Source organism: Phoenix dactylifera, chromosome 1 (assembly GCF_009389715.1).
Source record: "Phoenix dactylifera cultivar Barhee BC4 chromosome 1, palm_55x_up_171113_PBpolish2nd_filt_p, whole genome shotgun sequence".
Lineage (NCBI taxonomy): Eukaryota > Viridiplantae > Streptophyta > Magnoliopsida > Arecales > Arecaceae > Phoenix > Phoenix dactylifera.
The window spans coordinates 35,104,844-35,128,293 of record NC_052392.1 but is presented as its reverse complement, the minus strand read 5'-3'; the positions used below and the strand labels follow the sequence as shown (position 1 = coordinate 35,128,293).

At 42.6% G+C, this 23,450-nt stretch overlaps 2 protein-coding genes, 1 long non-coding RNA gene and 1 other non-coding gene across 4 annotated transcripts; 2 read left to right on the top strand and 2 right to left on the bottom strand.

The window, feature by feature from the left end:
• Positions 1-3,022: 3,022 nt before the first annotated feature.
• Positions 3,023-3,689, top strand: LOC113461793. The gene is made up of 2 exons (XR_005514517.1): positions 3,023-3,158; positions 3,248-3,689. It is a non-coding gene; the product is annotated as an uncharacterized LOC113461793 (long non-coding RNA).
• A 6,021-nt stretch (positions 3,690-9,710) lies between these two features.
• Positions 9,711-11,024, bottom strand: LOC120112375 (collagen alpha-2(I) chain-like). The gene has a single exon (XM_039131556.1). It carries the CDS (start codon positions 11,022-11,024, stop codon positions 9,711-9,713), a length of 1,314 nt encoding a protein of 437 aa, XP_038987484.1.
• Positions 11,025-11,051: 27 nt separating this feature from the next.
• LOC120112369 lies at positions 11,052-11,852 on the bottom strand. The gene has a single exon (XM_039131504.1). It carries the CDS (start codon positions 11,850-11,852, stop codon positions 11,052-11,054), a length of 801 nt encoding a protein of 266 aa, XP_038987432.1.
• Positions 11,853-22,466: 10,614 nt separating this feature from the next.
• Positions 22,467-22,573, top strand: LOC113461968. The gene has a single exon (XR_003384013.2). It is a non-coding gene; the product is annotated as a small nucleolar RNA R71 (small nucleolar RNA).
• The last annotated feature ends 877 nt before the right edge of the window (positions 22,574-23,450 follow it).

The window sequence follows — 23,450 nt, the reverse complement described above, 5'->3', positions numbered from 1 at the left end:
CAGGCTAAGGGTTCAAATCCATTCAAATCTAATCACAAACACCACAATCGGCTTGGCTCGTGGTCATCCCTAATGGATCTGTGCTGCAGTGTCCCCGATGTGGGATTAAACACACGCCCGCACGGAACCTCATAAGCCTGCAGTGGCAATCCAAGATAACTGCACTTTGGACTACAGTAGCAAACCAATGTGTCACGATTCGGCCTATGATAGGCAATCCATAAAATGTCTAGTCCAAATTCTTTTGTTCATCAATCAAATTATTCAATTTCATCCATACCAAGAAAAATATAATTTCAAATTATATTTCATGCCCAAATTCTAAAATAATTAGCATCATATCCCAACAACCAAATCATAATCCAAGTAGCCATAATCACCGATATTTGATATGTCCATATATTAACAAAATATATATGTCGGAAATCATTAAGCAATTATACAAAAAACGATGGAAAGCCTAAAATCAACATATATTACAAAATATGTATTATCCAAAAAGGTGATTGTGTATAGGACTTTTTACCTCTATTGATGACTGACTAAACACAACGAGCTGGGGTGTAGAGTAGTACTTCGATCAGAATCTACTGGCGCAGATGACTCTCCCTCTAATGATTTAAACTCAATTATCAAAAAAAATCAAACAGCTTGCTACCCGAAAGATGCCCTTTGCCCACAGAAAGAAAGTTTTTAAAGCGCAGCAACCGACGGTGCATATTATCATATAGAAACAAGCGAAGCGTAGCGATTCGTACTACCGGAAAAGTGTCGCTAACCGGCAGGCAATAGAGTCAGCTTACGGGAACCTAAACCGCCTACTGGCGTCCACCAGGGGTCCATTACAAAAGAAAATCAAAGAGTGGACTAGTAACCTAGATCGCCTACCAGCATCCACCAGGAGTCCATTACGACGTCCACCGAGTCCCTGCTATCACTTACCTAGGTCAACTAGAGAGAGACACCATGAGAGAGAAAAAGAGAGAGAAATAGAGAGAGGAGAGATAAAGAGAGAGAAAAGAGAGAAGAGGAAGGAAGAGAGAGAAACCTCTCTCTATTCTCTCTCTTCATGAACGACGAAGTCATCTTCCCCTTCTCTTTTTCCTTACCCCCCTTTCCCCTGCAGATCCAAGGGGGTGGCGGCCATGGTGGCCCAGCCCCCACTCGATGGCAGCCACACGGGGTCGGAGCCCTAGCCAAACCCGACAACCGGTGGCGGCAGAATCATGGAAGCAGAAGACCAAAATAGGGCACCCCTACTTCGGATAATTTTCTGGCAATTCGCCAGCTCAAATCGAAGTGAATCACAACTAGAAGACTAAAAGAAGAAGAGAAGAGAAATGGCTTTGGTCCTACCTCCATCCGGCAAAGAGCCGGTAACTCTTCCCGGCGAAAATCGGAGGAGAAAACTTGAAAGAAAAAAAAAACTTGGTATCAACGGCTTGTTTCGAGGGATTTGAGATGGTGCGACGGAGGAGAAGAAGCCCTTTTGTAGATGAAATCTCCTAGTCCTCATCGGAGTCCAACACCCTTCGAGTCCCAATTTCCTTGTCGGACTCGGGTAGGAAGAAGACTCCCATCGGAAGTCTTCCTCCCATGACTTATGTGTCGGGCGCATGTTGAGGGGCCCAAATGGCCAGCTCAGGCCACTCCAATGCCGGCCCAAGCCCATTTTAAAATAAGCCCTTACAGGTTGTGTCAAGGTTCCGGTGCATAGAATTGAAACTAAATTCTGTTCTTCGTTATCCTGCATCTAGTTAAGTTTCACCTCGATATTTTAAACGCATTTTACTCAAGAACACTTATTGATACTATATTTGTTTAATGGGCATTGTGCACAGCATCTATGATTTTGCCTCATTTCTCCCTCTAATATTTAGAAACATAGGTTTTTGGAAATTGTAGTATTGATGATTTTTTACATTTCTTTTAAAAAATGTGTCGAACAAGTTTTGGACAGTTGTCACAGCATAATGAATGAAATTAGGAGCAGTTCATTAAGTAAGCAGCAAGTGTTCCTAGACCAGGCCCTAAAACCTCCTCGGCAACAAGTGTTGACTTATTTACGGATTTATGTCATATAAACATTTTCTTTTTCAAGCTCTGTGACTGTAAATCTTTGAAATGTTTTGCCTAGTGCAAGGATTGAATGTTCATGAGAAGGAATGCAGGTTCTTGAATTTATCTTACAGGAATTAATCAAAATGATGGAGGCTTCGTTTGGATGTATTTAATTTCAAAATAGCCTGCTGCAAGGCAGGTTTTGAGGTTCTTTTATTCTTCTTTCTCATCTCATCATATGAGAGATCGCAAAAATTAATGTCGTGAAAGTAGAGAAGCAGGCTTACTTTTAATATTTTTAATTAAAGTGGAACATAGCTTTAGGCTTTGAGGCCCGCTATAGATATACATTATGTTAGCGTCCAAATTGAGGTCTTATCATGCCCGATTTATTTTAAGCTTGGTCTGATGCCCAGGTTCAAAGCTAGCGCAACCAACCTCAAACTAGTCCCATGACATACCTTAAATTCTCACCTTGCTAGGCAAGACACCAAAGTTCAAGAATCCAATTAAGGCCAGAAGTGGGCTTGGACTGGCCCGACATTGGGTCAGGTGTGGGTTAGGCCTGAGTTAACCTGGGTCGACATTGGGCCTAAAAAAACATCCCAAAGGAATGTTGAGCAAGTTCCAGTGCGCGCTTGGACTGGCCCAGCCCAAAACGTAAACCAAAATCAAGCTTGAAGACCGCACGAAAGCAGCCCCAAACCTAGGCCTGACCCAACATCTGACCGGGCTTCGACATCTCACATCTGGGATCGGATCCCAAAATAGATATTCAAGTCGGCCTGATTAGGTTTCAAGCTGAATCTGGCCCAGGATCGGATCAAACTTGAGCCATAAGGTTTTAGAAAATCTTCTGGCCTAAGCTTGGCCCAAATGCCAAAAAGTGGGCCCGGCTCGATGCCAGTCCTAAAGCCTAGAGAAATCTCTAGAAAGCTCCATACCATTCCTCTAACCTCGAGCTACCTTCTCTTTTAATAGATCTCCAGTTCTTCTTCGTGGGAGGGTTGGAGCAGCAGGCGGGGCGGGTGCTCAAGGAGAGGGCCGGCCGCTGCATCCGGTGCGGCTCCTACGTCGACTTGGTGGAGTACGAGAAGGTACTCAAGCACTTCTTCATCTCCATCTGGCACTGGTCTGGCAAGGAGCCCGCCTTCTACTGCCGTGACTGCTCCTTCCTTTTTCCCAGATCCCTCCCTCCCAGTCCCTCCTCCGCTGCCGATGATGGCCGAGGGGGCTTCCTCGATGAGGGCGCGCGGCGGCCGTCCGTCGACGACGCTCTCCGGTGCTACTCCTGCGATCACGTCGTCGAGCCCCACTTCCGCTTCTGCCCCTTCTGCGGGGCCGCCCTCTGAGGGAGGCGTCTCTGGTTGTGGTTTTGCGTCTGAGGGTGGAGGAAAGGTGGAACTTTTGGCTAACTTTGCAAGAGTTATGGCTTGTTAGGGTTAGGATTCCTACTCCCTTTTCTTTTTGTTTGATGTGGCTGCTCCATATGTCAACTGAAGTTGCAGTATATACAGAGGTCAACAGTGTTAATAAAAAAATCCTTTTTTTTTTCTTGTAATACAATTTAAGCTACATTTTTTTGTAAAGAAAATAAAATTCCTCCAGTTTTCCTTTCCTTGACTTAATGAATCTTGAGGTAGTATTTCCTCCCTATATTTCAAAGGAAAAAAAAAATTATGCTCAAATTTGGGCAACTTTTTTATTGTAAACAATTACGCGATGATGAAGAATGTTATGGTACAGTGGCACTCAAAAGCTGGTTATACATAAATAAATAAATAAGTAGAGTTGTGTCACTGGAGTGCTGCTAATCTACTGTGGGTAAAAATTGCAAACTTCAACCTATACCATAGCAGTCCGAGTAACTATTTACATGGGATGAAAGTGATTAAAGCATGGAAAGTTTGTAAAATGCTGACTAATTTGATAGTGCAGTTGTAGTACTTATCCCATCCACCATTTTGTGAAACAGTTAAAACAAAGATTAATAAGTCTGCTTGTCCAATTTTGGATCTCTCTGTTGAAATTTAGAAAATATGAAGGCCAAACAGGTGGATGATTAGGAAAGAAGGGAAAGGGATAATTGGGAGAGGTTAAAAAAAAAAGCTGAAACATAGAATGCAAAAAAGCTATCATACTGAGTAACTTCTTTGTGTGTTGGTTTTGCCGAGATCAATGGAAAAAAGAAGACTTCTCCTATTTTCCAGAGGGGTAATAAACAAAAATAAAAATCAGGAATTAAGATAACATAAATCAGTAAAGAACGTGCAAAAACAAAGAAAAATGTGGAGCAATTGAAAGTCCAAAATTAGGATCATCTCTGTACACCAAAAACAATCAAGGCATACTAGCATGCCTCCATATTCAGACTAGTGTACACTTTATATTTACAGAAAATGGACCGGTTATCTTCTGTCTGCTCCCGGAGCTACTGCTTGTAGTCCTCCTCAATGGATCATCTGCGAATCAGTGATTGCATCTGAGGCCATTGTACCTTCCATCATATATGATAGACGGTTCGTATTGCAAAGAATGATGATGGAAGAACCCAAAGTAGTATGTTAAGGAGCTTGCTGTACTCAAGGGCTATTTATCTTGTTTGGTGAATGGCAATCTCTTGGCTCCTCTCTCAACAGCATGTCTCCACAATCTGTACCGTACCCAAGTTTGTCATAAGATTCTGTCAAGTTCCATACATTGACCCCTTGATCATCTGGTCCTGCTGACTGATGACAAGCCGCCGGTCCTCATTCAGCACCTGGGTACGAGAGTTAACACCACACAAGGAGAATGTAAAATTAAAAGCACTAATAGCAACAAGCATGATCACAAAGAAGGCTCACAGTCTCCATATGATCTCTGGCAACTGAGGATATGCTTGGTATGATTTTTGGACTTTTCTAGGAGAGAAGATATGTTTTTGCTATGAATTATGTTATATTTCCAAATCTCACTCCAGCACTCCAAAATTGTTTTATAACAGATTGGGTTATACACATGTTACTTCCCAAGCATGATGAAAGATAGTCTTCTCGTTAATCATCGTAATATACTGCAGCTCTTGGTTATCGAAACTCTAATCCTATATAAATGCCTTTTGTACATGTGATTCATCGGTTATTTATTTGAATAAAGCTTCAGTTGCTCACAAAGATTGGCTTGCGTGAGCCACTTCGTACAGTTTTGGCAATTCCAGAATTGTGCACTAGCTTCGTTTAGATATACTTTCTCAGATCTGAATAAAATGGGTGTTTTCCTCTCCTTTTTAATCTATATGTTTTTGTTGCTAAATACTCATAACGTTATGAAGCTTTTATAAACAAGGAGGCAACAAAGAACAAGAATTTGCACTGATTTGGTTTTCGGGCTTAAAGTGGTTGCTAGATATGGTGTGAAAACAAAAGTGAGTGCACCATATGGTAACATCTTTCTTTTTCTTTTTTTTTTTTTTCTTTTTTTCTTTTTTTTTTTTTTTTTGGTAAAAGCGGTTACTCATTTCATTTCATTTCATATTGCTCTAAATTGAGTACAACCTGCTAAATCACGGGAAAGTAAAAGATGCAACAAAGGATGAACATCAGAAGCTGACGTCCAAGTAAAATCCCCGGAATGCCGAGCGACAAAAGAGGCGACCCAGTCTGCAGCCCTGTTCGCCTCCCTGAACACATGTCCTATCTGAACATCGCCCAACAGCAGCACCATCCTACGGATCTCCCGGATGAGGGGATGACCATCCCCAAACCGATCCGCCCCTCGGATCCAGTCGATAACCACAGATGAATCTCCCTCAAGGCAGACCCGCTTCGCACCAAGTACCTGCCGCACATAGGATATACCCTCCCAGGCTGCCTGCAACTCTGCCCCAACCGCTGTGAGTCCTGGCGTGCGCCTCCCTCCTGCTGCTATCATCCTGCCAAGGTGGTCCCTGATCACAAATCCAACCCCTCCAGCTGCGCCATCCACTGACCGGCTGCCGTCGAAATTTACTTTGAGATAGTCAAGGGGTGGGGGTACCCAAGAAACACAGGCAAACCGGGGCGCTGAAACAGCGTAGAGAGTACCCCAGGTGTCCCTGACTATCCCAGAAGAAAATCGGACGGTAGCCGCTATGATCTCCCTCGCATATAGCACAGCTCTATCCACCACCCTCCTCGGGGACAACCTGCTCCCCTCAAATAGGCCGGCATTCCTGTCCAACCAAATGTGGTAGGCCAGGTATGCCATCAGAATCCCTACCTCTGTAGAAAGGGGACTCTGCATAGAAGCTCTCAGCAGCTGAATCAAATCCTGCACAGAGACTATCGAGTCTGGTAGTAGGACTGGTGACCTCCTCCATATCTCTCTGGCTCTGGGACACTGCAGAAGAACATGCTCAGTCGTCTCCTCAATCTCTGCACACTCCTCACAATACTGAGAGACCACCATACCACGCCGGACTAACAAACTCCTCGTAGGAAGGCAGCCCCAGGCCACCTTCCAGATGAATAAAGCCACACGCGGGTGAATCCGCAACCTCCATATCCAACCACCCTCGATCCGACGAACGGGCTCCCTACCAATCAATGCACGGAGATCACTGGCACGTACCCTCGTCCGTCCCGTCGGTACCCATACTAGCCTATCGGCCCCCCCACCATCAGGAATCGGGAGAGACAGAACCGACTCCGCCAGCTGCTCCCCAAAGACCTCCCGGACCATCTCCTCCCTCCATCGATCCCCCTCGACAGTCAGCAGCTCACTAACTCTGCACCCAGCTAGCCTCGCCGAATCCACCATAGTAGGCATGCGACAAATCGGAAACTCGGTCACCCAGCTATCCTCCAACACATCAATAGACCGGCCGTCCCCTATGGACCATCTAATCTCTGGAAGCACCACCCCTGCTCTCGTGCAAATCTCCCTCCACATCGGTGAATGGCGTCGACCAGCTCGCACCCCAGTAGCCAAAGCACCATACTTGGCCCTCATCAGTGATGACCACATACTCTCGGGCTCAAGTACAGATCTAACTGCATGTCTAGCCACTAGGGCCTCCCGCATCGCCACCAGGGACTGCACCCCCAGACCTCCGTGGATAATCGGCTGGCACACAACATCCCACGCCATCAAGTGGACTCCCCTTCTGCCACTGCACCTCCCCCAAATGAAGTTCCTAAATAGCTGCTCAAGGGACCTTAGGACAGTAACTGGGATAAGAGTATTGGAAAGTAGATAGATGGGAACCGAGGTAAGGACTGATCGGACCAGAGTGATCCTACCAAACATGGAAAGTGTATGCATCTGCCACCCCTCTAGTCTGCGTCTGATACTAAGCTCCAGAGAAGTACAGTCCCTACGCCGCAGCCGCTGACCGAAGAGCGGGACCCCCAAATATGTCATCATGCCCTCCTGCTCTCCCACCCCCAGGATCTCCACTATAGCCCGTCTCTCCGCCACTCTGGTCTTCGGACTAAAAATAATAGCTGACTTGGCCAAATTGACCCGCTGTCCCGATGCTGCACAGTAATCCCGCATAATCTGACAAATAACTCGGGCCATCTGCCGTGACGACCTAGCCAAGAGCAAACAATCATCAGCAAACAACAAGTGGGAGATCGGATGAGCCCTCACCGTCGGCCTATAAACCTCCAGCTCCTGAGAGGCCACTGCCCGTCGTAGGGCTCTAGATAATGCATCTGAGCACATAATGAATAATAGGGGGGAGAGTGGGCACCCCTGACGCAGCCCCCCTGACGACACAAAAAAACGAGACGACGTCCCGTTTACCAGGATAGCAAAAGACGGGGCACGTACACAACCCATCACCCATCTGATCCACAGCTCAGGAAATCCGAATCCCTGCAATGACTGCTGTAAGAAATCCCACCTCACCCTGTCATAGGCCCTCTCCATATCAAGTTTGATCCCCATAAAACTCCTCCTCACCGAAGCTCTACCAAGATCAAACATAAACTCCTGGGCAATAAGCACATTGTCAGATATACTCCGCCCCTCCAAAAAAGCCCCCTGCTCCGGGCTAATAAGCCTGGGAAGGACGTCCCTCAGTCTGACGGCGAGTATCTTCGCCGTAGCCTTGTACAGGGTCGTACAAAGGCTGATCGGACGGAAGTGACTCGGCTCCGTGGCATCCTGCCGCTTCGGTATCAAGGTGATAAAAGTCCTCTGCCAATCTGCTGCCATCACTGCTGTGCGGAAAAACTGCTGTATAGCCGCCGTCACATCTCGACCTACTATCATCCAATATCTCTGAAAAAATAAGGGTGGGAATCCATCCGGCCCTGGGGCCTTGTCCCCCGCGAGGGACCTCACTGCCTCTCTAACCTCCTCCTCCGACACTGGTCTAGTCAATGCTACTGTCTCCCCCTCTGACACCCCAACTGAGGGCGAAGGTAAGTCCAATAGGCTCCCACCTATAGGGTGCTCTGTCCACCTGGCCCTGAAGAAGCTCTCCAAGATCCTCTGAATCACATCCGGCTCCTCCGACAACTGCCCGTCCTCATCCTTGATAACTCTAATTCTGTTCTGGTGCCTCCTGATAACTGTCGCCTGGTGAAAAAAACTAGTATTTCTGTCCCCCTCCACGATCCACTGTACCCTCGATTTCTGTCTCCAAAAAATCTCCTGCTGTCTAAGGAGGCCGTCATGCAGTGTCAATAAGGATCTAAGCTCCCCCATCTCCTCATCCGCTAGACCACCCCTCTGGTCCTCCTGATCCTGTAGCCTAGCAATAGCCTCCTCAGACTCCTCAATCCTCCTGAAAATATCTCCCACCTCCTCACGGTTCCACCTCCTCAGCCGTCTCCTCGTCAACTCCAATCTCCGAGACACCCGATACATAGCGTCTCCTCTAACTGGTGCACTCCATGCCTCCCTCACCATCTCCCATGATCTCGGGTAACCAAGCCATATTTTCTCAAATCTAAAGGGAGACCGAACTGGAAAATAAGTGTCTGTACTCACCAGTAACGGACTGTGATCCGACGCGATCCTGGGCAAGTGACTCACTCGATGATCCGGAAAGCACTGAACCCACCCGGCGGTCGCGCAAGCTCTGTCAAGTCGCTCCCATACTCTAGCCTGGCCCTGCTGATTGTTGCACCATGTAAACCTAGGGCCCATGAACCCCAGATCTATCAGCCCATTTGTTGTCAAAAAATCTTGGAATTCCTTCACCTTCCTCTCATATGAAAAGGGTCTCCCCCCCATCTTCTCCTGAGGATCCATAATACAGTTGAAGTCACCAGCCACCATCATAGGGAACCCCTGAATAATCAACTGAGACACCTCCTCCCACAGTATCCTTCTCTCCCTGAAATCCGTACTGGCATACACTGCAGCAAGCACCCATGAAACTCTACTACCCTCCGAAATCACTATAACCACCTCCTGGGTACATACATGGAACACATCCAACCTCCAAGAATCCTGCGCCCAAGTGACAATGATACCACCCGACAACCCCTGGGACTCCACTGCATAAAATCCCCATGACTTAGGTACCGCTCTCCTAGCCTTCTGTAAGCTCCTTCCAGATAGCCGGGTCTCAAACAAAACACATATATCTGGCCTATGCTGCTGCACCATCCTACGGAAAGCCGGAGCAAAAGAAGGCTTCCCCGCGCCGCGGCAATTCCATAAAAAGACCTTCATTGGTCACCCCGGAGTCCATCACTACCCCCTGTCCCGGGGCTACAATCATGAAACACCACCTCTTCACTAGCTCTTCCACTCTCCAAGCCTGCAGAGACCACTCCCTTGGCTGCAGCCTTCAACTGGGCCACCATTCGATGAAGATCCCCTCCCTCCCCGGGTTGTGCCAAATGGCACGCTGAGTCTCCATTGGCACACATACTTGCCACCAGACCCCCTGTCAATTCCCCTCTTTCCTCTGTGTTGACACCACCCACAGGCCTAGGATAGCTTGATTCACCTGTTACCATCTTCCTCAATCCCATCTCGGATGCCACCCCACTGTGCTCCCGTGCCATATGTTGGAGGAGAGCTTGATTCACCTGGCACGCCCTCTGCTTGGAACTTTCCCCCCCAGCAGCTCCCTCCTCCGCCACACCACCTACTTTGCCACCCCTTACCGCTGCGTTGCAGCACTCCACCACCCGATCAGCGCCGGTGCCGGACAACCCCACCGCCACCGTCTCTGCTGCCGCGAACGGGACAAAAGCCGCACGCCTCCCAGCCTTCTCCGCTCTCCCGGACAGAAGTGGGCCAAAACTGCCGGCCCTGTGCACCGCTTCCCGCCGAGGAGGTCGACCACGTTCCGTCACCAGGGGCGGGGGAGAGCTCTTGGACCTCCGGCGGAAGCCAGCCCCCGATCGCCCGAGCTTCTCCACGGAAGACACAGACCCTCCACCGGGGTTGGACGGGCCTCCCATCGCACAGCCTTTAATCCTGGGTGGGCTTCTCGCTCGTTTCGACGGGCTCGGGCCCGGCCCACCCACACCCTGCCCACTTCCGGTATTGGATCCCCCCGCAGCCTGGCCCAAGTCATTGGCCCGGCCTACAGGACATTCGCCCAACTCGGCTCCCAACCCGGACTCGGTCACGGGTTGACTCGGACCGCCTGTAGACACACCCAAGGACACGTCCTTCTCCGGCGTCCGCCGGCGAGCCACCTTGGTGGGCTTCTGCCACCCCTCAAGATCCACCGGCGAGGACGATGAGGGCGGCGAAGACAGCCCATCCCCCTTCCCGCTAGGGCCGAGATGTGGAGATGTGGGCACTGAGTTCCCTGCCCTGGCCTCGCTCACTTCCTTCCTCCGATTCTTCGTCACCGGCGCTCGCCGGAATCCGATCCGATTAGTTACCAACCACGGACCGTAAACCGGCTCCTCCCCCCCGGCTCCATCTCCCTTCCCGGCCTCCTGCCCCGAGTTCTCAGTAGCCTTCTTCGCAGCTGCCGATTTCCCCAAACCACAGGCCTCCTCCACAGTCTCCGTCCCCATCGCCGGCCGCATGAACAGGCACTCCGCCTACGAGTGGCCGATCCTCCCACATTTGGAGCAGGGAGCCGGCAAGTTTTCATAGATGAAGCTTTGCCAAATCTTCATCTCTAACCCTGCCGAGCTCCCCATTACAAAGGTCCCCGGTGTGAGCGGAACAGAGCTGTCCACCTCGACCTTCACCCGGGCAAAGCCATACCTGCTACCCTTCTCCGTGAAGCCATCTAGAGCCAACGGGTTGCCGGCCCTCGCCGCAATCCGGAAGATGGTTTCCTTCTTCCAATAATCCAAAGGTAGTCCGGGCAACCGGAGCCAAGCAACCACTCGTCCTATTCCTCCGGCTCCCGGGATGAAATTTGGCCGCCACCGGTCCACAGCCAGCATCTGACCGCCGACCACCCACGGACCGTTCCGCAACGCTGCCTCCCTATCCGCCTCATTGGCAAACCTAACGGCGATGCATCCCTCCGTCAGCGGGAAACATCCGACTTTGTACTGCAGACGCCCTACCCTTTGCATTTCCCTCGCCACCCAGTCACCGGGGACACTCCTCCCCAGACTCCTAACCAAGACAGTGGTGCTCCTCCACTCCAAGCGAGCCGCCTCCAGCTCTTCCTCCGGCACCACCACCACCTCGGAAAATCTGTTTTGCATTGCTTCCAGTTCACGAGGGGAGATCCGATGGTTTGTCCATTCTGGTTGCCTCGGCGCTCCCCTCGCCACCTCCGCCCACGAGGGGCCCTTCTCCGCAGCCTTAGAAGCAGTGGGATTTGCCCCTCCAGTCGTCCCCCGCACCGGCGCCTCCGGCTGCCCAGCTCCAGGCTCAGCCATGGCACACACCCCACACCTATTCGACCGATTGCCCCACTGATCCCCCCCCCCCCCCCCGGCGCACTAATCTCAAAGCATTCCTTCGCACGAAAGATACCACCCCTCTGTTGGGGTAACCCCTCTTTTGGGGCAGTCTTGCTGGGGACTCGGCTTCGCATTCAATGATATGATCATATTATGGTAACATCTTTCATGGTGATATGATCCAATGATAGAAGCGGAGACACCAAGGCTATGTTGTGATCATATTATCAAATAAGCGGATCCCGGCCATTGCCGGTAGAACTAAAGGAGGGAAGGCAGAGGATGGAGTGAGCAGGTGCCGGAAGTCCTTACCTCACTCCGGCGAGGTGCTGCGCTCCCGATCCCTCGGCGGCACTGGCATAGCACACTAAACTCAATCAGATGCAGGAAGAGAGAGGTGAAAGGAGGAAGATGGGGAGGAAGAACGAGATCTAGGGTTTTATATCCTCCCCCCCCCCCCCCCCCCCCCCCCCCCTCCCCAAGTCCTTTAAGGGCCCCGCGGCCGTTCAATGGCCCTGCGGCGCTTCAATAGCCACAGTTTGCCTCAATGGAAGGGGGGGAAACAGAGGGTCGCGGGATCCTATGTTTCGATCCCCTTCTTCCGTTCCTTGCTCTTTTTTTTTGTTTGTTTTTTGAGTTTGAATCAAAGCCGGCTGGGCCTGCCGACTTCGGGCCAGGTCGGGCCCTGCTTGCCTGATCCTTACAAAAGGGACAAAATAGGTAAGCGAGATGAAATGGGTGAGTGAGATGAAAGGGGCCTTTCTTTGTTCCCTGAGTGAGATGAAAGGGGCCTTTCTTTGTTCCCTGAGCTCACAGGAGGAAGCACAATATAGAATAGATAGAAGTATTTTTGCTTAGTCTCACATGGATCACTATTCACTAGCCGACTGACCCAATCAAACTTGAAAGTTACTCTTCTACCCTTTAGCAAATCAATATGGGCTACAATTAAACCTCAAAACAACTGAAAAAATGAGAGAATTGTCAAAGCAAAACTCTGTAATGTAATAGCATACCATGGTATGTTCGGTAATTTAAGATTAGAACGGGGACCAAGGTTGGTGCATAGGTGGCCAAGTTCAAACCTCAAATTTGTTGAGCCCAAACCCATTCATTGAATGTCACAATGGCTAGAACCAAGCTGGCTAGCTCTATTACCGACCTTAACTGTAACTTTCCATAAGACCATAACAATAGCCAGTAAGTAAGCCTTACTCTAATTGGACCGTTTTCTATATAGTTTTCCTAGTTCTTACTATGTACAGTGTCTACATATGCCTAAGGTACGTGACTATATGGTGCCTAAAATGCACTGCGATGTGATAATATAAAACTTCAATGACCACATTGCTTAATTGTATTGCAAGGAGTTTGAGCTTACCTATATGAAACATGGTTGTTGACATGTCAAGTGATGGACATCTTGAAGTTTAGAATAAATCACCATTGTTTTCATCATTATATCCAGCAAACCATTAGTTGCCAACATGTAAATTTCATTGTTACTAACATCAGCACCCCATAAAGTCAAATCAACTTCAATGAATAACAGCATGACCCCGTCAGAGAAGTCTTCTTTCTAGAGAAGACAACCAAACTGACACTGGATTTGGCACCGTCGGATTTGAGTACTGATGGTGATGATGAAGATCCATGTTTCATGGCCAATTAGGATGATTGGGCAGCGGAATAATCAGCACTTTTCTTTTATTTTATTTTCCTTTTCTTTTTTCTGAAAAGAAAGAACATGCTTTATTTCATTTGTGCTTTTAGTAAATTATAGATAATACAAGTAAAATTGCACTTGTACATTATGTCTATAGATATAGGAGTCCTGACTACATATTGTAAACAATCACTATGCTTACATGTTAGTTGACAACACTTGTGCTTGAGATAGAATGCTATTCAATATTCATGTGGAATTTAGGCCTTTCCCTGCCTCTTCCAAATATTGCACGTATAAAATTAAAAAAAAAAAACAAAAAAGTAGCCATTCTCTTGAATTTCATGCTTAACTTGCTAAGAGGCGACTAAGTGTTGGTTTGGTGCTCCCTGCTTGACTAACTAGAAAAAAAGACCTAATTGTAATCTAATTTGATTCGGCAATTAATCTTGCAAACAAACTCGCACCAAATCAAATCAAGAATATTGATTGCATATAATTCCTTTGATGAGTGTGGGCTGACCTGGTTTTCAACATCGTATAGCCAGTATTTGTTGACAGCTGGGCCACATAATCTTAGTTGATTTGTTGCCAGTGAGGATGATGTCCCGTGTAAGGATGTATATTTTTCAATGGTGTCGGTAAATTGTTGTCTTGATCGTTGTGAAGGGTCAGGTGGTACAATTTGGTTTGCACCCTCTGGTTTATTGGAGGATTTGAGGCTTGAGCACGTAATGCCTGAACAGGATTTTAACCGCCATCATGGACCTGAGATGATTTTACCCTAGGTCCATCTTATAATTTTTCATTTGTGTGAATGCTTGATAGTACTAGCTATCAGATCAATAGTGTGACGGGATTGTATCTTTCATGCAAAACCACCATTGGATCATCCACTACACAGATCTCCAAACACTTGGAACTTGGTTGTTCATCCATTGGTATAGATCTAGCAGGAGATGATCCAATAATTGATTCATGCGAAGAGAGATGAATCCTTTTATAGAACAACAGTATTAACTTTTTGGAAAAAAAAATAGCATTATTTTTTTAATTCGTTATATCCCACTCGAGGTGGGAATGCCTTATGGGATAACATGAAGAGGGAACACGAGTTTTCGCTTCACGGGAGACCTCAACTACACCCTAGTCTCGACTAACTTTCTAAACCAAAATAAAATTATATACAGAATCTTATGGACAATATTAATTCATCACATTCAAAGATATCCAAAAACAATTGCAAATTGACTTCCCAATGCAACTACAATGCATAACAGATGTTGTGCATGGTCTACTTTTCTTTCGATCATCTCACCATCATCTTAAAGTCTCTAATGAGAAGAACATGTTGTGCTGTCTTGGTTTATGCTAAAAAAGAGGAAAAAGAAAGATATCCTGTGAAGTTTTTTCCATAAATTATGATAGATGTAAAGAAAACATAAATCAATAATTATTCTATAGATTTGAGTGCGTCCAAATTACAAATTATACAAAACATTGTATCAAGAAGATTTGTTCACGGGCTGGATGGTTTCGAAACCAGTCAAATGGTCATGGGCTTGGATTTTAAGCCCAGCGGGCCGGGCCAGTCCAAGCCTGAAATATTATTATTCTATAGACTAGCAAATTACCCATGCTATACGGGGGGAATTAAGTTGAATAACAGAAAAATTAGCAGAAAAATAGTGATGAACAAAAGTTATAGTTGCATTGAACATTAGATGCTGTATAAAATTCTGACATATCTATGTGGGATGAATGTTTCATGAAAAATTGCTAATACATCAAAATCCAGATGGTATCTAGATATAGAAGTCATTTTTTCTCACAAAAATACAATTACAATCAAGACTTTCTTGTATACAAAGAACGCTAGTTGTTTTTTTTTTGTTTTTTTGTTTTACCTTGGTTGAGGAAAATGCTGGAATCTTTCTTTGTATGTTGCTTCTCCCGTCTCATCCTTGTTATGCATGAAAAAAGAAAGAAAAAATTGAAGAAGATTATTAGCATTGAAGAGAAAAAAAATTAAATAAATATGATGAGATCTATATTTTTCATATTATGTCATTCGATTTGGGTTCATTGTGCAGAAAAATATCAGTTAAGCAATTTGTAGCTTGACCACCATTGGTAGGATTTAGTAAAAATAATAGCCAAAATATACGTGCATACAAAACAATATAAGTAGCAAAGAAAGATTAATAAACAAAATAAATAACGTCTAACATGGTATTAGTTCAATAATTTCTTCCAAATTTCTTTTTGACGAAACTTCCACAATGTACATTTCTACAATTATAATCAAGAGAAATATCAAATATTTATAGAAAAAAGACTCTAAACAATTATTTGAAAATAAATCCATCAATCTTCATTTTTTCTCTCTTTATTCTAATGCAGAGAATAAATTGAGAACAGCTCCATCAAAATACAAACTTACAACTATTTTTTATTAGCATGAACATCAAATGATAGGGCAGACACCAATAAGCAAGGCTATTAAGCTAGGATCACTAAAAATATCTTGCTTAAAACTCCAAAATTCGATGTTAATTCTTTTTTATTCTTAAGCCTACCTACCATCTTAGACACTACAACTGTTTAGAATATTAATTCTATTTTGGTTTAGAAAATCTATTTAATTTAACTTGTAAAGCTAAATATAAAAAACCACGTAAATAATCTTATACTTGCACAATCAAGTGATATGAGTAGTCTGCAAACATAACTAAATTAACAAAATCACATTAAGACATGAAAAAAAAATCACTCAATTAATTGCTCTAATAATAAATAATATAATAAAATAAATTTTAAGAAAATAAAAGTTTGAAAATGTTATAGCAATTTTTTGTTTATCAGTATAGAAATAAAAAGTAAAATATAATGAGTATCTTACACTGCATGCCCACTCAACAAGTTAAGATGCAATTGCAATGTCACCTACAAAGAATAGACAACTTTAAATCACTCTAATTTTTAAAAAATTATTAAATCATAAATCTTACTTCCAAAAGAAGTGAAGTCCGGATCATGCCACTTATAATTTTTATGTTAGGAACCAAACACACTACTAGTGAAGAAACAAGAGGAAGGTTAGACTAGATTTGATATCCTCATGCCCAAACAACAATAATAGAGATTATTGTCTCATGTCGTTGCTGAGCATGTTTGAGATTCTTCTTAATAGAAGGAGAAGCTAATCCTAATTGTCTTGACTCACCAAAATCCACCATACAATTTAAATTTTTTAAAAAAAAAATTAATATTTGAGGCTTTGATCTATTGAAAGGCATTAAGCTCCTAGCGTGAGGTGCCAACCACTGCATGTAACTGAGATTTTGAATTTTTGTTAACTTGATAAGACAGCAGAGAGTCTGCTAATGATAGAGATATGATGATTATTGCCAACCCGTACAAGTTATTGATCAATATGAAGCCTAGAGGAATAACTTTTTTTTCTTTCTAATTTTTTTTTGCTACAACAGAAAATTTATACTAATCTGATACGAATACATGCAACAAAATCAGAAAACAACAGGCCTCGTAAAGCCTTAGGCAACTGTGCCTCACAGGTCGAAAGGATTTCACTGGAGTGATTTGCCACAAAGGACATCATCTAGTCCGCTGTTCTATTTGTTTTACGGTAGACATGCCTCATCTCGAAGGAGACGCACCCTCTTACCAAGCTCCAAACATTCTACAGTAAGAGATGGATGCAAACATTCCTAACTCAACTCTGAATCCAGCCAACCACTGTGGCCGACTCGTCTTCCAATATTCGTTTTATTTTTTGGTTCGAATTTAAATTTACTGAATCTCGGGCCGAGTGACCTGTTGTTTTTGGATGGTTTATCCAATGACTCAACCTAAATTCGAATTATTCATTTTGGACCTACAGACTGTAAGGTACAATCATTACTATATAAATATATTACTATATAATATTTATTCTAAGGGACTTTTGGTTGGACCAAATTTACCCTACTCTAACTTGATTGTTGGAGAACCCTCACCGGAAACACCGGTGAGGCTTTGTGCAAGACCGTCGCCGCCGTCGCGCTGGAGGTGGCTTCCGTCTTCTTCTTCCACCAACCAGCAGCTCCCTCAACTCCACCGGCATAGTCACCCTCAGGCCAAATTTGAACAACAACAGTATACATAATAGTAAAAGAATAATAATATAATAAGATAAACTATAAATTTTAATTATATCACTATAAGAATATTTCATTCCTCATTAAAAAATCCAAACACATTTATTATCCAATGCATATAGAATAGCACAGATTACAAGGACAAACTTGTCCAATGTCTTAAAAATTCATCTTTTTATCCACATATTCCAAAGTGACATCGAAACATCATTTCTTATCCCCATCAATATCCAAACACACAACGACTATAAGTACAATCATTACTTGATGGACTACATTTTTATCCCAAAGAAAAATAAGGTTTAAACTTGTTTATATAGGTATAAATTAATGCCTTGTATTTAACTTTTCCTTATCCCAAAAAACCCAATCCATATCCAAAAAAACCTTTGAATATGATCCCTCGTCTTTATGCTAGTTATGAGATGCTTTGTGCTCTTTGTTCTTCATCCACCTGTTCTCGTCTTTCCTCAAGGTATTTCTTTTTTCTTTAATAGTACATGAAGATGATTTTCTTTGATTCTAAGCAACCCATTCCTCCATTCCAAGCAACCAACGGTTCCATCATCATGATCTATTACTTCAGCTATCTCCAGTTTTTTACTAAGATGCTCAACTCATTGTCTAGGTATTCTAGGACCAAGCGCTAAACCTTTTAGCAGTAAGCAGTATGTGAATATATATATATATATATATATATATATATATATATATATATATATATATATATATATATATATATATATATATATATATATATATATATATATATCCATAGACAGATAGATATATGAAATATTTTATGTGGTATAAGGACTCCATCTCTTGTAGAAAGAATGTAGGTTCTTGGATTTATCTTTTAGAAGTAGATCTATATAATTATGGCTTTGTTTAGATATTTTAAACTTTAAAAAATCATTATTTTCTTTGAGAATTTCAAAATCATTATCATAGGGATTGTTTGACATTGTTTTTTGTTTTTAAGAATCGAAGAAGAAAAATAGACTAGACTGAACACATATTTTATTTTTGAAATTATTTATAAAATCTGTAAAAATTTGGTAGCAAATAATTATTGCTTTCAAAAAAAAAAAAGCAATGAATAATAGAAGTTTTATGCAAATGCTATCTTCAACATCAATCTCCATTATAGCATTTTACTGATTTGTCAAAAAAATAAAAGAACAAAAACAACAACAAAACCAAACCAGTCCTTACCTATTTCCTTAATTCAAGAGTTTTGGATTTTAAAGCTAATTTTGTTAGGCAGTGTTTGGCTATGAAAAAGAAAAATTCAAATTGCAATGCCGTAACTTAAAAAAATATAAAACCATGTACTTGAAAATTATAATTTAGTTCAATAGAATTTTTTAGAATTGTGTTTTGAGAAAAGCTGTTAAATTTCACTAGACAACTAGACACTAGTTGTCTAAAATCATAATTTTGAATTTCAAAAATAAAAAAAACATGGCAGAATTTATGGTAGGTACATCCAGATGCACCCTGGGCATGTTCTCCTACCAAAAATGTTCTGTTCGAGCTAACATTTCTGTTGGATTACTACAGCTATATTAACTTGCATCAATGGAAAACGAATTTGAAAATGAATTTTCAGCTATGGAGACTGCATCATGCTTTCGTTAGGCCATATAAAGTATGGGTCACCTCCCTGCATTTCCATATGAAATACGAAATTACACTTATTTGAATGTCTGAATTCACTTCCAGAGTTCTTGCTCAACATATTTCTTTTCTCGGGTCTTCTACTAAAAACTAACAATAAAAAGTAAACCCCCCCCCCCCCCCCCCCGCTCTCTTCAAAAAAAAAAGAAGAAAAACTAGACCAGAAAAATTAAAAAAAAAATGAAAGCAAGAAAAAGGATATGAATTAAGAAAAAGATTATTTTTTTTTTTCTTTTGCCAACCTACGACCAAGTTGTCACAAATATCGTGTGAGCACCGCTGCAGCTATTATCCTCATTTCACATTTACTATATCACTTAGAAAACATTGGTCAATTTTCTTCTTATATTAGGAATGACAAGAACACAACAGCTACATGTTAAAAGGCCTAAAACATTAACCTGAAGAAATCCTTACATTTAACGGGGATATCTTCAGGTCCAGGAACTCTACATCGATTATGAAATTGAAACGCCCATGAAAAGTAGAATCAATGGGCCAAACAAAGTCATCACTGGTCCGGAGAAGTCTTTCATGAACTGCAATTAACCAGACAAGCAGAGCATTGTTGTTGAAATAGATCTTCATGCAAAAAATTTATATTATATTCATATTTTTTCTATTTTTAATGTTGCAAACAAAGCAGAAGGAATCCAGTCAAGAACAATAATAAGTAAAAACAGACTTAGTAGATTTAGCACATATTGCTGCAACGTCAACTAAAAAAGTGTGCAATGTCCAACATCTTAGCATACAGTCGGCTGAAAAGCAAGCACAACACATGACTCTTTTTCCTTTTGCTCGTTCATTCATTTGTTCATTTGTGAGAGTAAGAGATAGATGAGAGAGACAGAGAGAGAACAAAAGGTCCTTTATCATATCTTGTCAAACCACAGGGATCAAGTGGCATAAATTGGCTTTTGAAAGGTTTCTGACATCTGGGCTTGAACATTGAGGATTTAGTATCACAAGTTGAGATTTCAAAATCTTTCAAAACCTAGTTACCAGATTCTGGAACAAGTTAAGTGCAAGTGCAGAGAAGTGAATATTTTAGAAACACTTTCAAGTACTATGGTTCTCAAGAAGTAGATAGTAGTTCGAGATTCCAGGAAAATTCTGAAAGAGTACCATACTCTAGATAGAAGGTTAAAAGGTGTTACTTAACAAAATTCTCTCACCTGAGATGGTATTCTTAAACATTTAGACATCGGAACAAGATTAATTTTCCATTGATATTCCATCCTCATTTTACAGGGATCAAACAAATAAGACATCAAGATGCAGTTAGATGCACAACAATGTAGCCTAAAACCCTTTTTTTGGGTAATTAGCACGGAGCTTTGTTCATTATATATAAATATCCCAAAATTTTTCCCCTAGGTGATTTCAAATCCTTACAACATACAATATAATGTTATTGTCACTGTTGTGCCCCTTGCCTTGCAACAGCCTCTTCTCATATCTTTATTTGGCACTTCTCACTCTACCTTAGCACGGGGAGGGAGGAGGAGGAGGAGGAGGAGGGTGGGATGGTTGAACAAGTGGCAGTTCGGAGGACCATTTGAGTGGTTGTATAAGAAGGAGAGGAGGGGGGAAGGTGGGAAGGTTGGCTGAACACAGATAAGTTCAAGGAGGATGCTCATGTCTGGCAATCATGATTGTAAACTTCAGAGTTCCTCTGTATTCTGTCATGTTTCAATATGATCTGCTAACATTTCACATTCAGTCATTGGATGGCCGAATGTGGATGAGTTTGAAGAGTCCAAAATCGAGGGCCCGAGGCATAGCGAAGTTGGATTCGGTGAAGGTGGGATAAGGGACAGAAATAGGTAAGCGAGATGAAAGGGGAGCAACATCTAGTGCTCTAACAAGCTTGCCCAAATTCCCTTGTTCTTCTCTTTCCACTGTGCTTGGGAGAGGGGCCTTTGTTTGTTCCCTGAGCTCACAGGAGGAAGCACTCTAAAGAATAGAGAGAAGTATTTTGCTTACTCTCTCATGGATCACTATTCACTAGCCGACTGACCCAATCAAACTTGAAAGTTACTCTTCTACCCTTTAGCAAATCAAGGGCTACAATTAAACCTCAAAACAACTGAAAAAATGAGAGAATTATCAAAGCAAAACTCTATAATGTAATAGTATACTATGTTATGTTAAAGGGTAGAAACTATCTTGTGATGGGGTATTGGATCATCTTATTCATTATTATTTTTATCCTTTTTTTTCAATAGATTTTTCAGGTTTGTCATCCTTTATTGGAATTCTTTGTTAATTATTTTTCTGCTACGAAAGGTTGTGACAGACTTAACTTGTTCAAATTTTGGTTGGGATGAACTTGCTTCATGGATCTCATGTTGACCCTTTGGGTTAGATTGAGGTTGGGCTGGAAATGTCCCTTTTTCCCTAACATTGAGTTGAGCCTCAATTCTATTTTTAAGTTCTTGGAGTGATTGCATTGTATTCTGATTTATTTGAGTTTGCCCTTGCATGAAGGTTTGCAAAGTATTTTCAAGGAATTTCTTATGTGGTGGCACATAAGGAGTAGGAACAAAATTTCCTTGAGATTCATTGGTAGTGGGTCCATGTCTCCAACTAAAGTTAGGATGGTTTCGCCAATTAGGATTATATGTTTCTGAAAATAGTCTTTTATAAGTATTGGTGAAATTTGCTTGATCATGCAACACTTCTTGAAAAGCAGGGATTGTAGGACAATCCTTGGTCACATGTACATTACTCTCACAAATTCCACATATACTTTCAACAATAGTTTGTGCTTTTCCTATATTGGCCTTGCTTAATTCAATGGCTTCAACCTTCCTAGTCAGATTAGCAATGTTTACATTGACATCATTATCATCTTTAATAAGATATATTCCTCCTTTTGCATTAGGTGCTATTTTAGATTTTTTATTTTTATCTGTTGTATCCCAAGCTTGTGCATTTTCTGCTAAAAGATCAAAATAATCCCAGGCTTCATTTGGTTCCTTACTCATGAATTCACCGTTACACATCATTTCTACAAATTGTCTCATATTGGAGGACAAACCATCATAAAAGAAACTAATGATCCTCCAAATTTCATATCCATGATGTGGGCAAGCAAGCAAAAGGTCCTTAAATCTTTCCCAACACTGAAAAAATGTCTCTCCATCTTTTTGTGCGAAGTTCATGATATTTCTTCTAAGTGTGTTTGTTTTATGTGTTGGGAAGAATTTCTTTAAAAATTCTCATGTCATTTCTTGCCAGGTAGCTATGGTCCTAGGCCTTAAGGAGTGTAACCATGACTTAGCTTTTTCCTTTAAAGAAAAGGAAATAACTTAAGCTTAACTACCTCTTCAGTGACATCATTGAAATGAAGTGTTGAACACACTTCATCAAATTCTTTCAGATGCAAATAGGGACTTTCAGAATCAAGTCCGTAAAACTTTGGGAGTAATTGGATTATTCTTGGTTTCATGTCAAAAGCTCCCGTAGCAGTAGGAATAACCATACAGGATGGGGTACTGGTCCTAGTGGGTTGTAGATAATCACGGAGCGTTCTAATAGGTAAGTCATTTTCAAATTCATTATCTCCCTGATTACTATTATTATCTTCCATTTGATTATTTGAATTTTGAACAATTAAATTTTTATCTCTTGATTCAACTCGAAAAAATCTATTCGTTTTATCTCTCTCCCACAACAGCATACACTGAAATATATATATATATATATATATATATATACACATATATATTATTTATTATTATTATTTATTTTTTTATTTTTTATTTGGGTCGGTACAAGTACCACCTAAAGAGATCTAAACAAACACCCGAACAAAAATTTAATTAAAATTATGCATTAAAACATCACCCAACAATTTCTAATGTTTTTCTAAAAATTCTAGACAGCTCCTAACTGGTTTGAAGAGGACACCTAAGCCTCCAATCCGGTCTAGTAACCTTAGTCGACAAGGTAAGCTCCCAGGTAAGTGGAGAGGTCACGATGCGTGTAGCAAAGGTCCCACTTAAAACCCACTTTCTTCGAACAGAAACTGTCTCCCTTCAATCACTTAGAGGGACA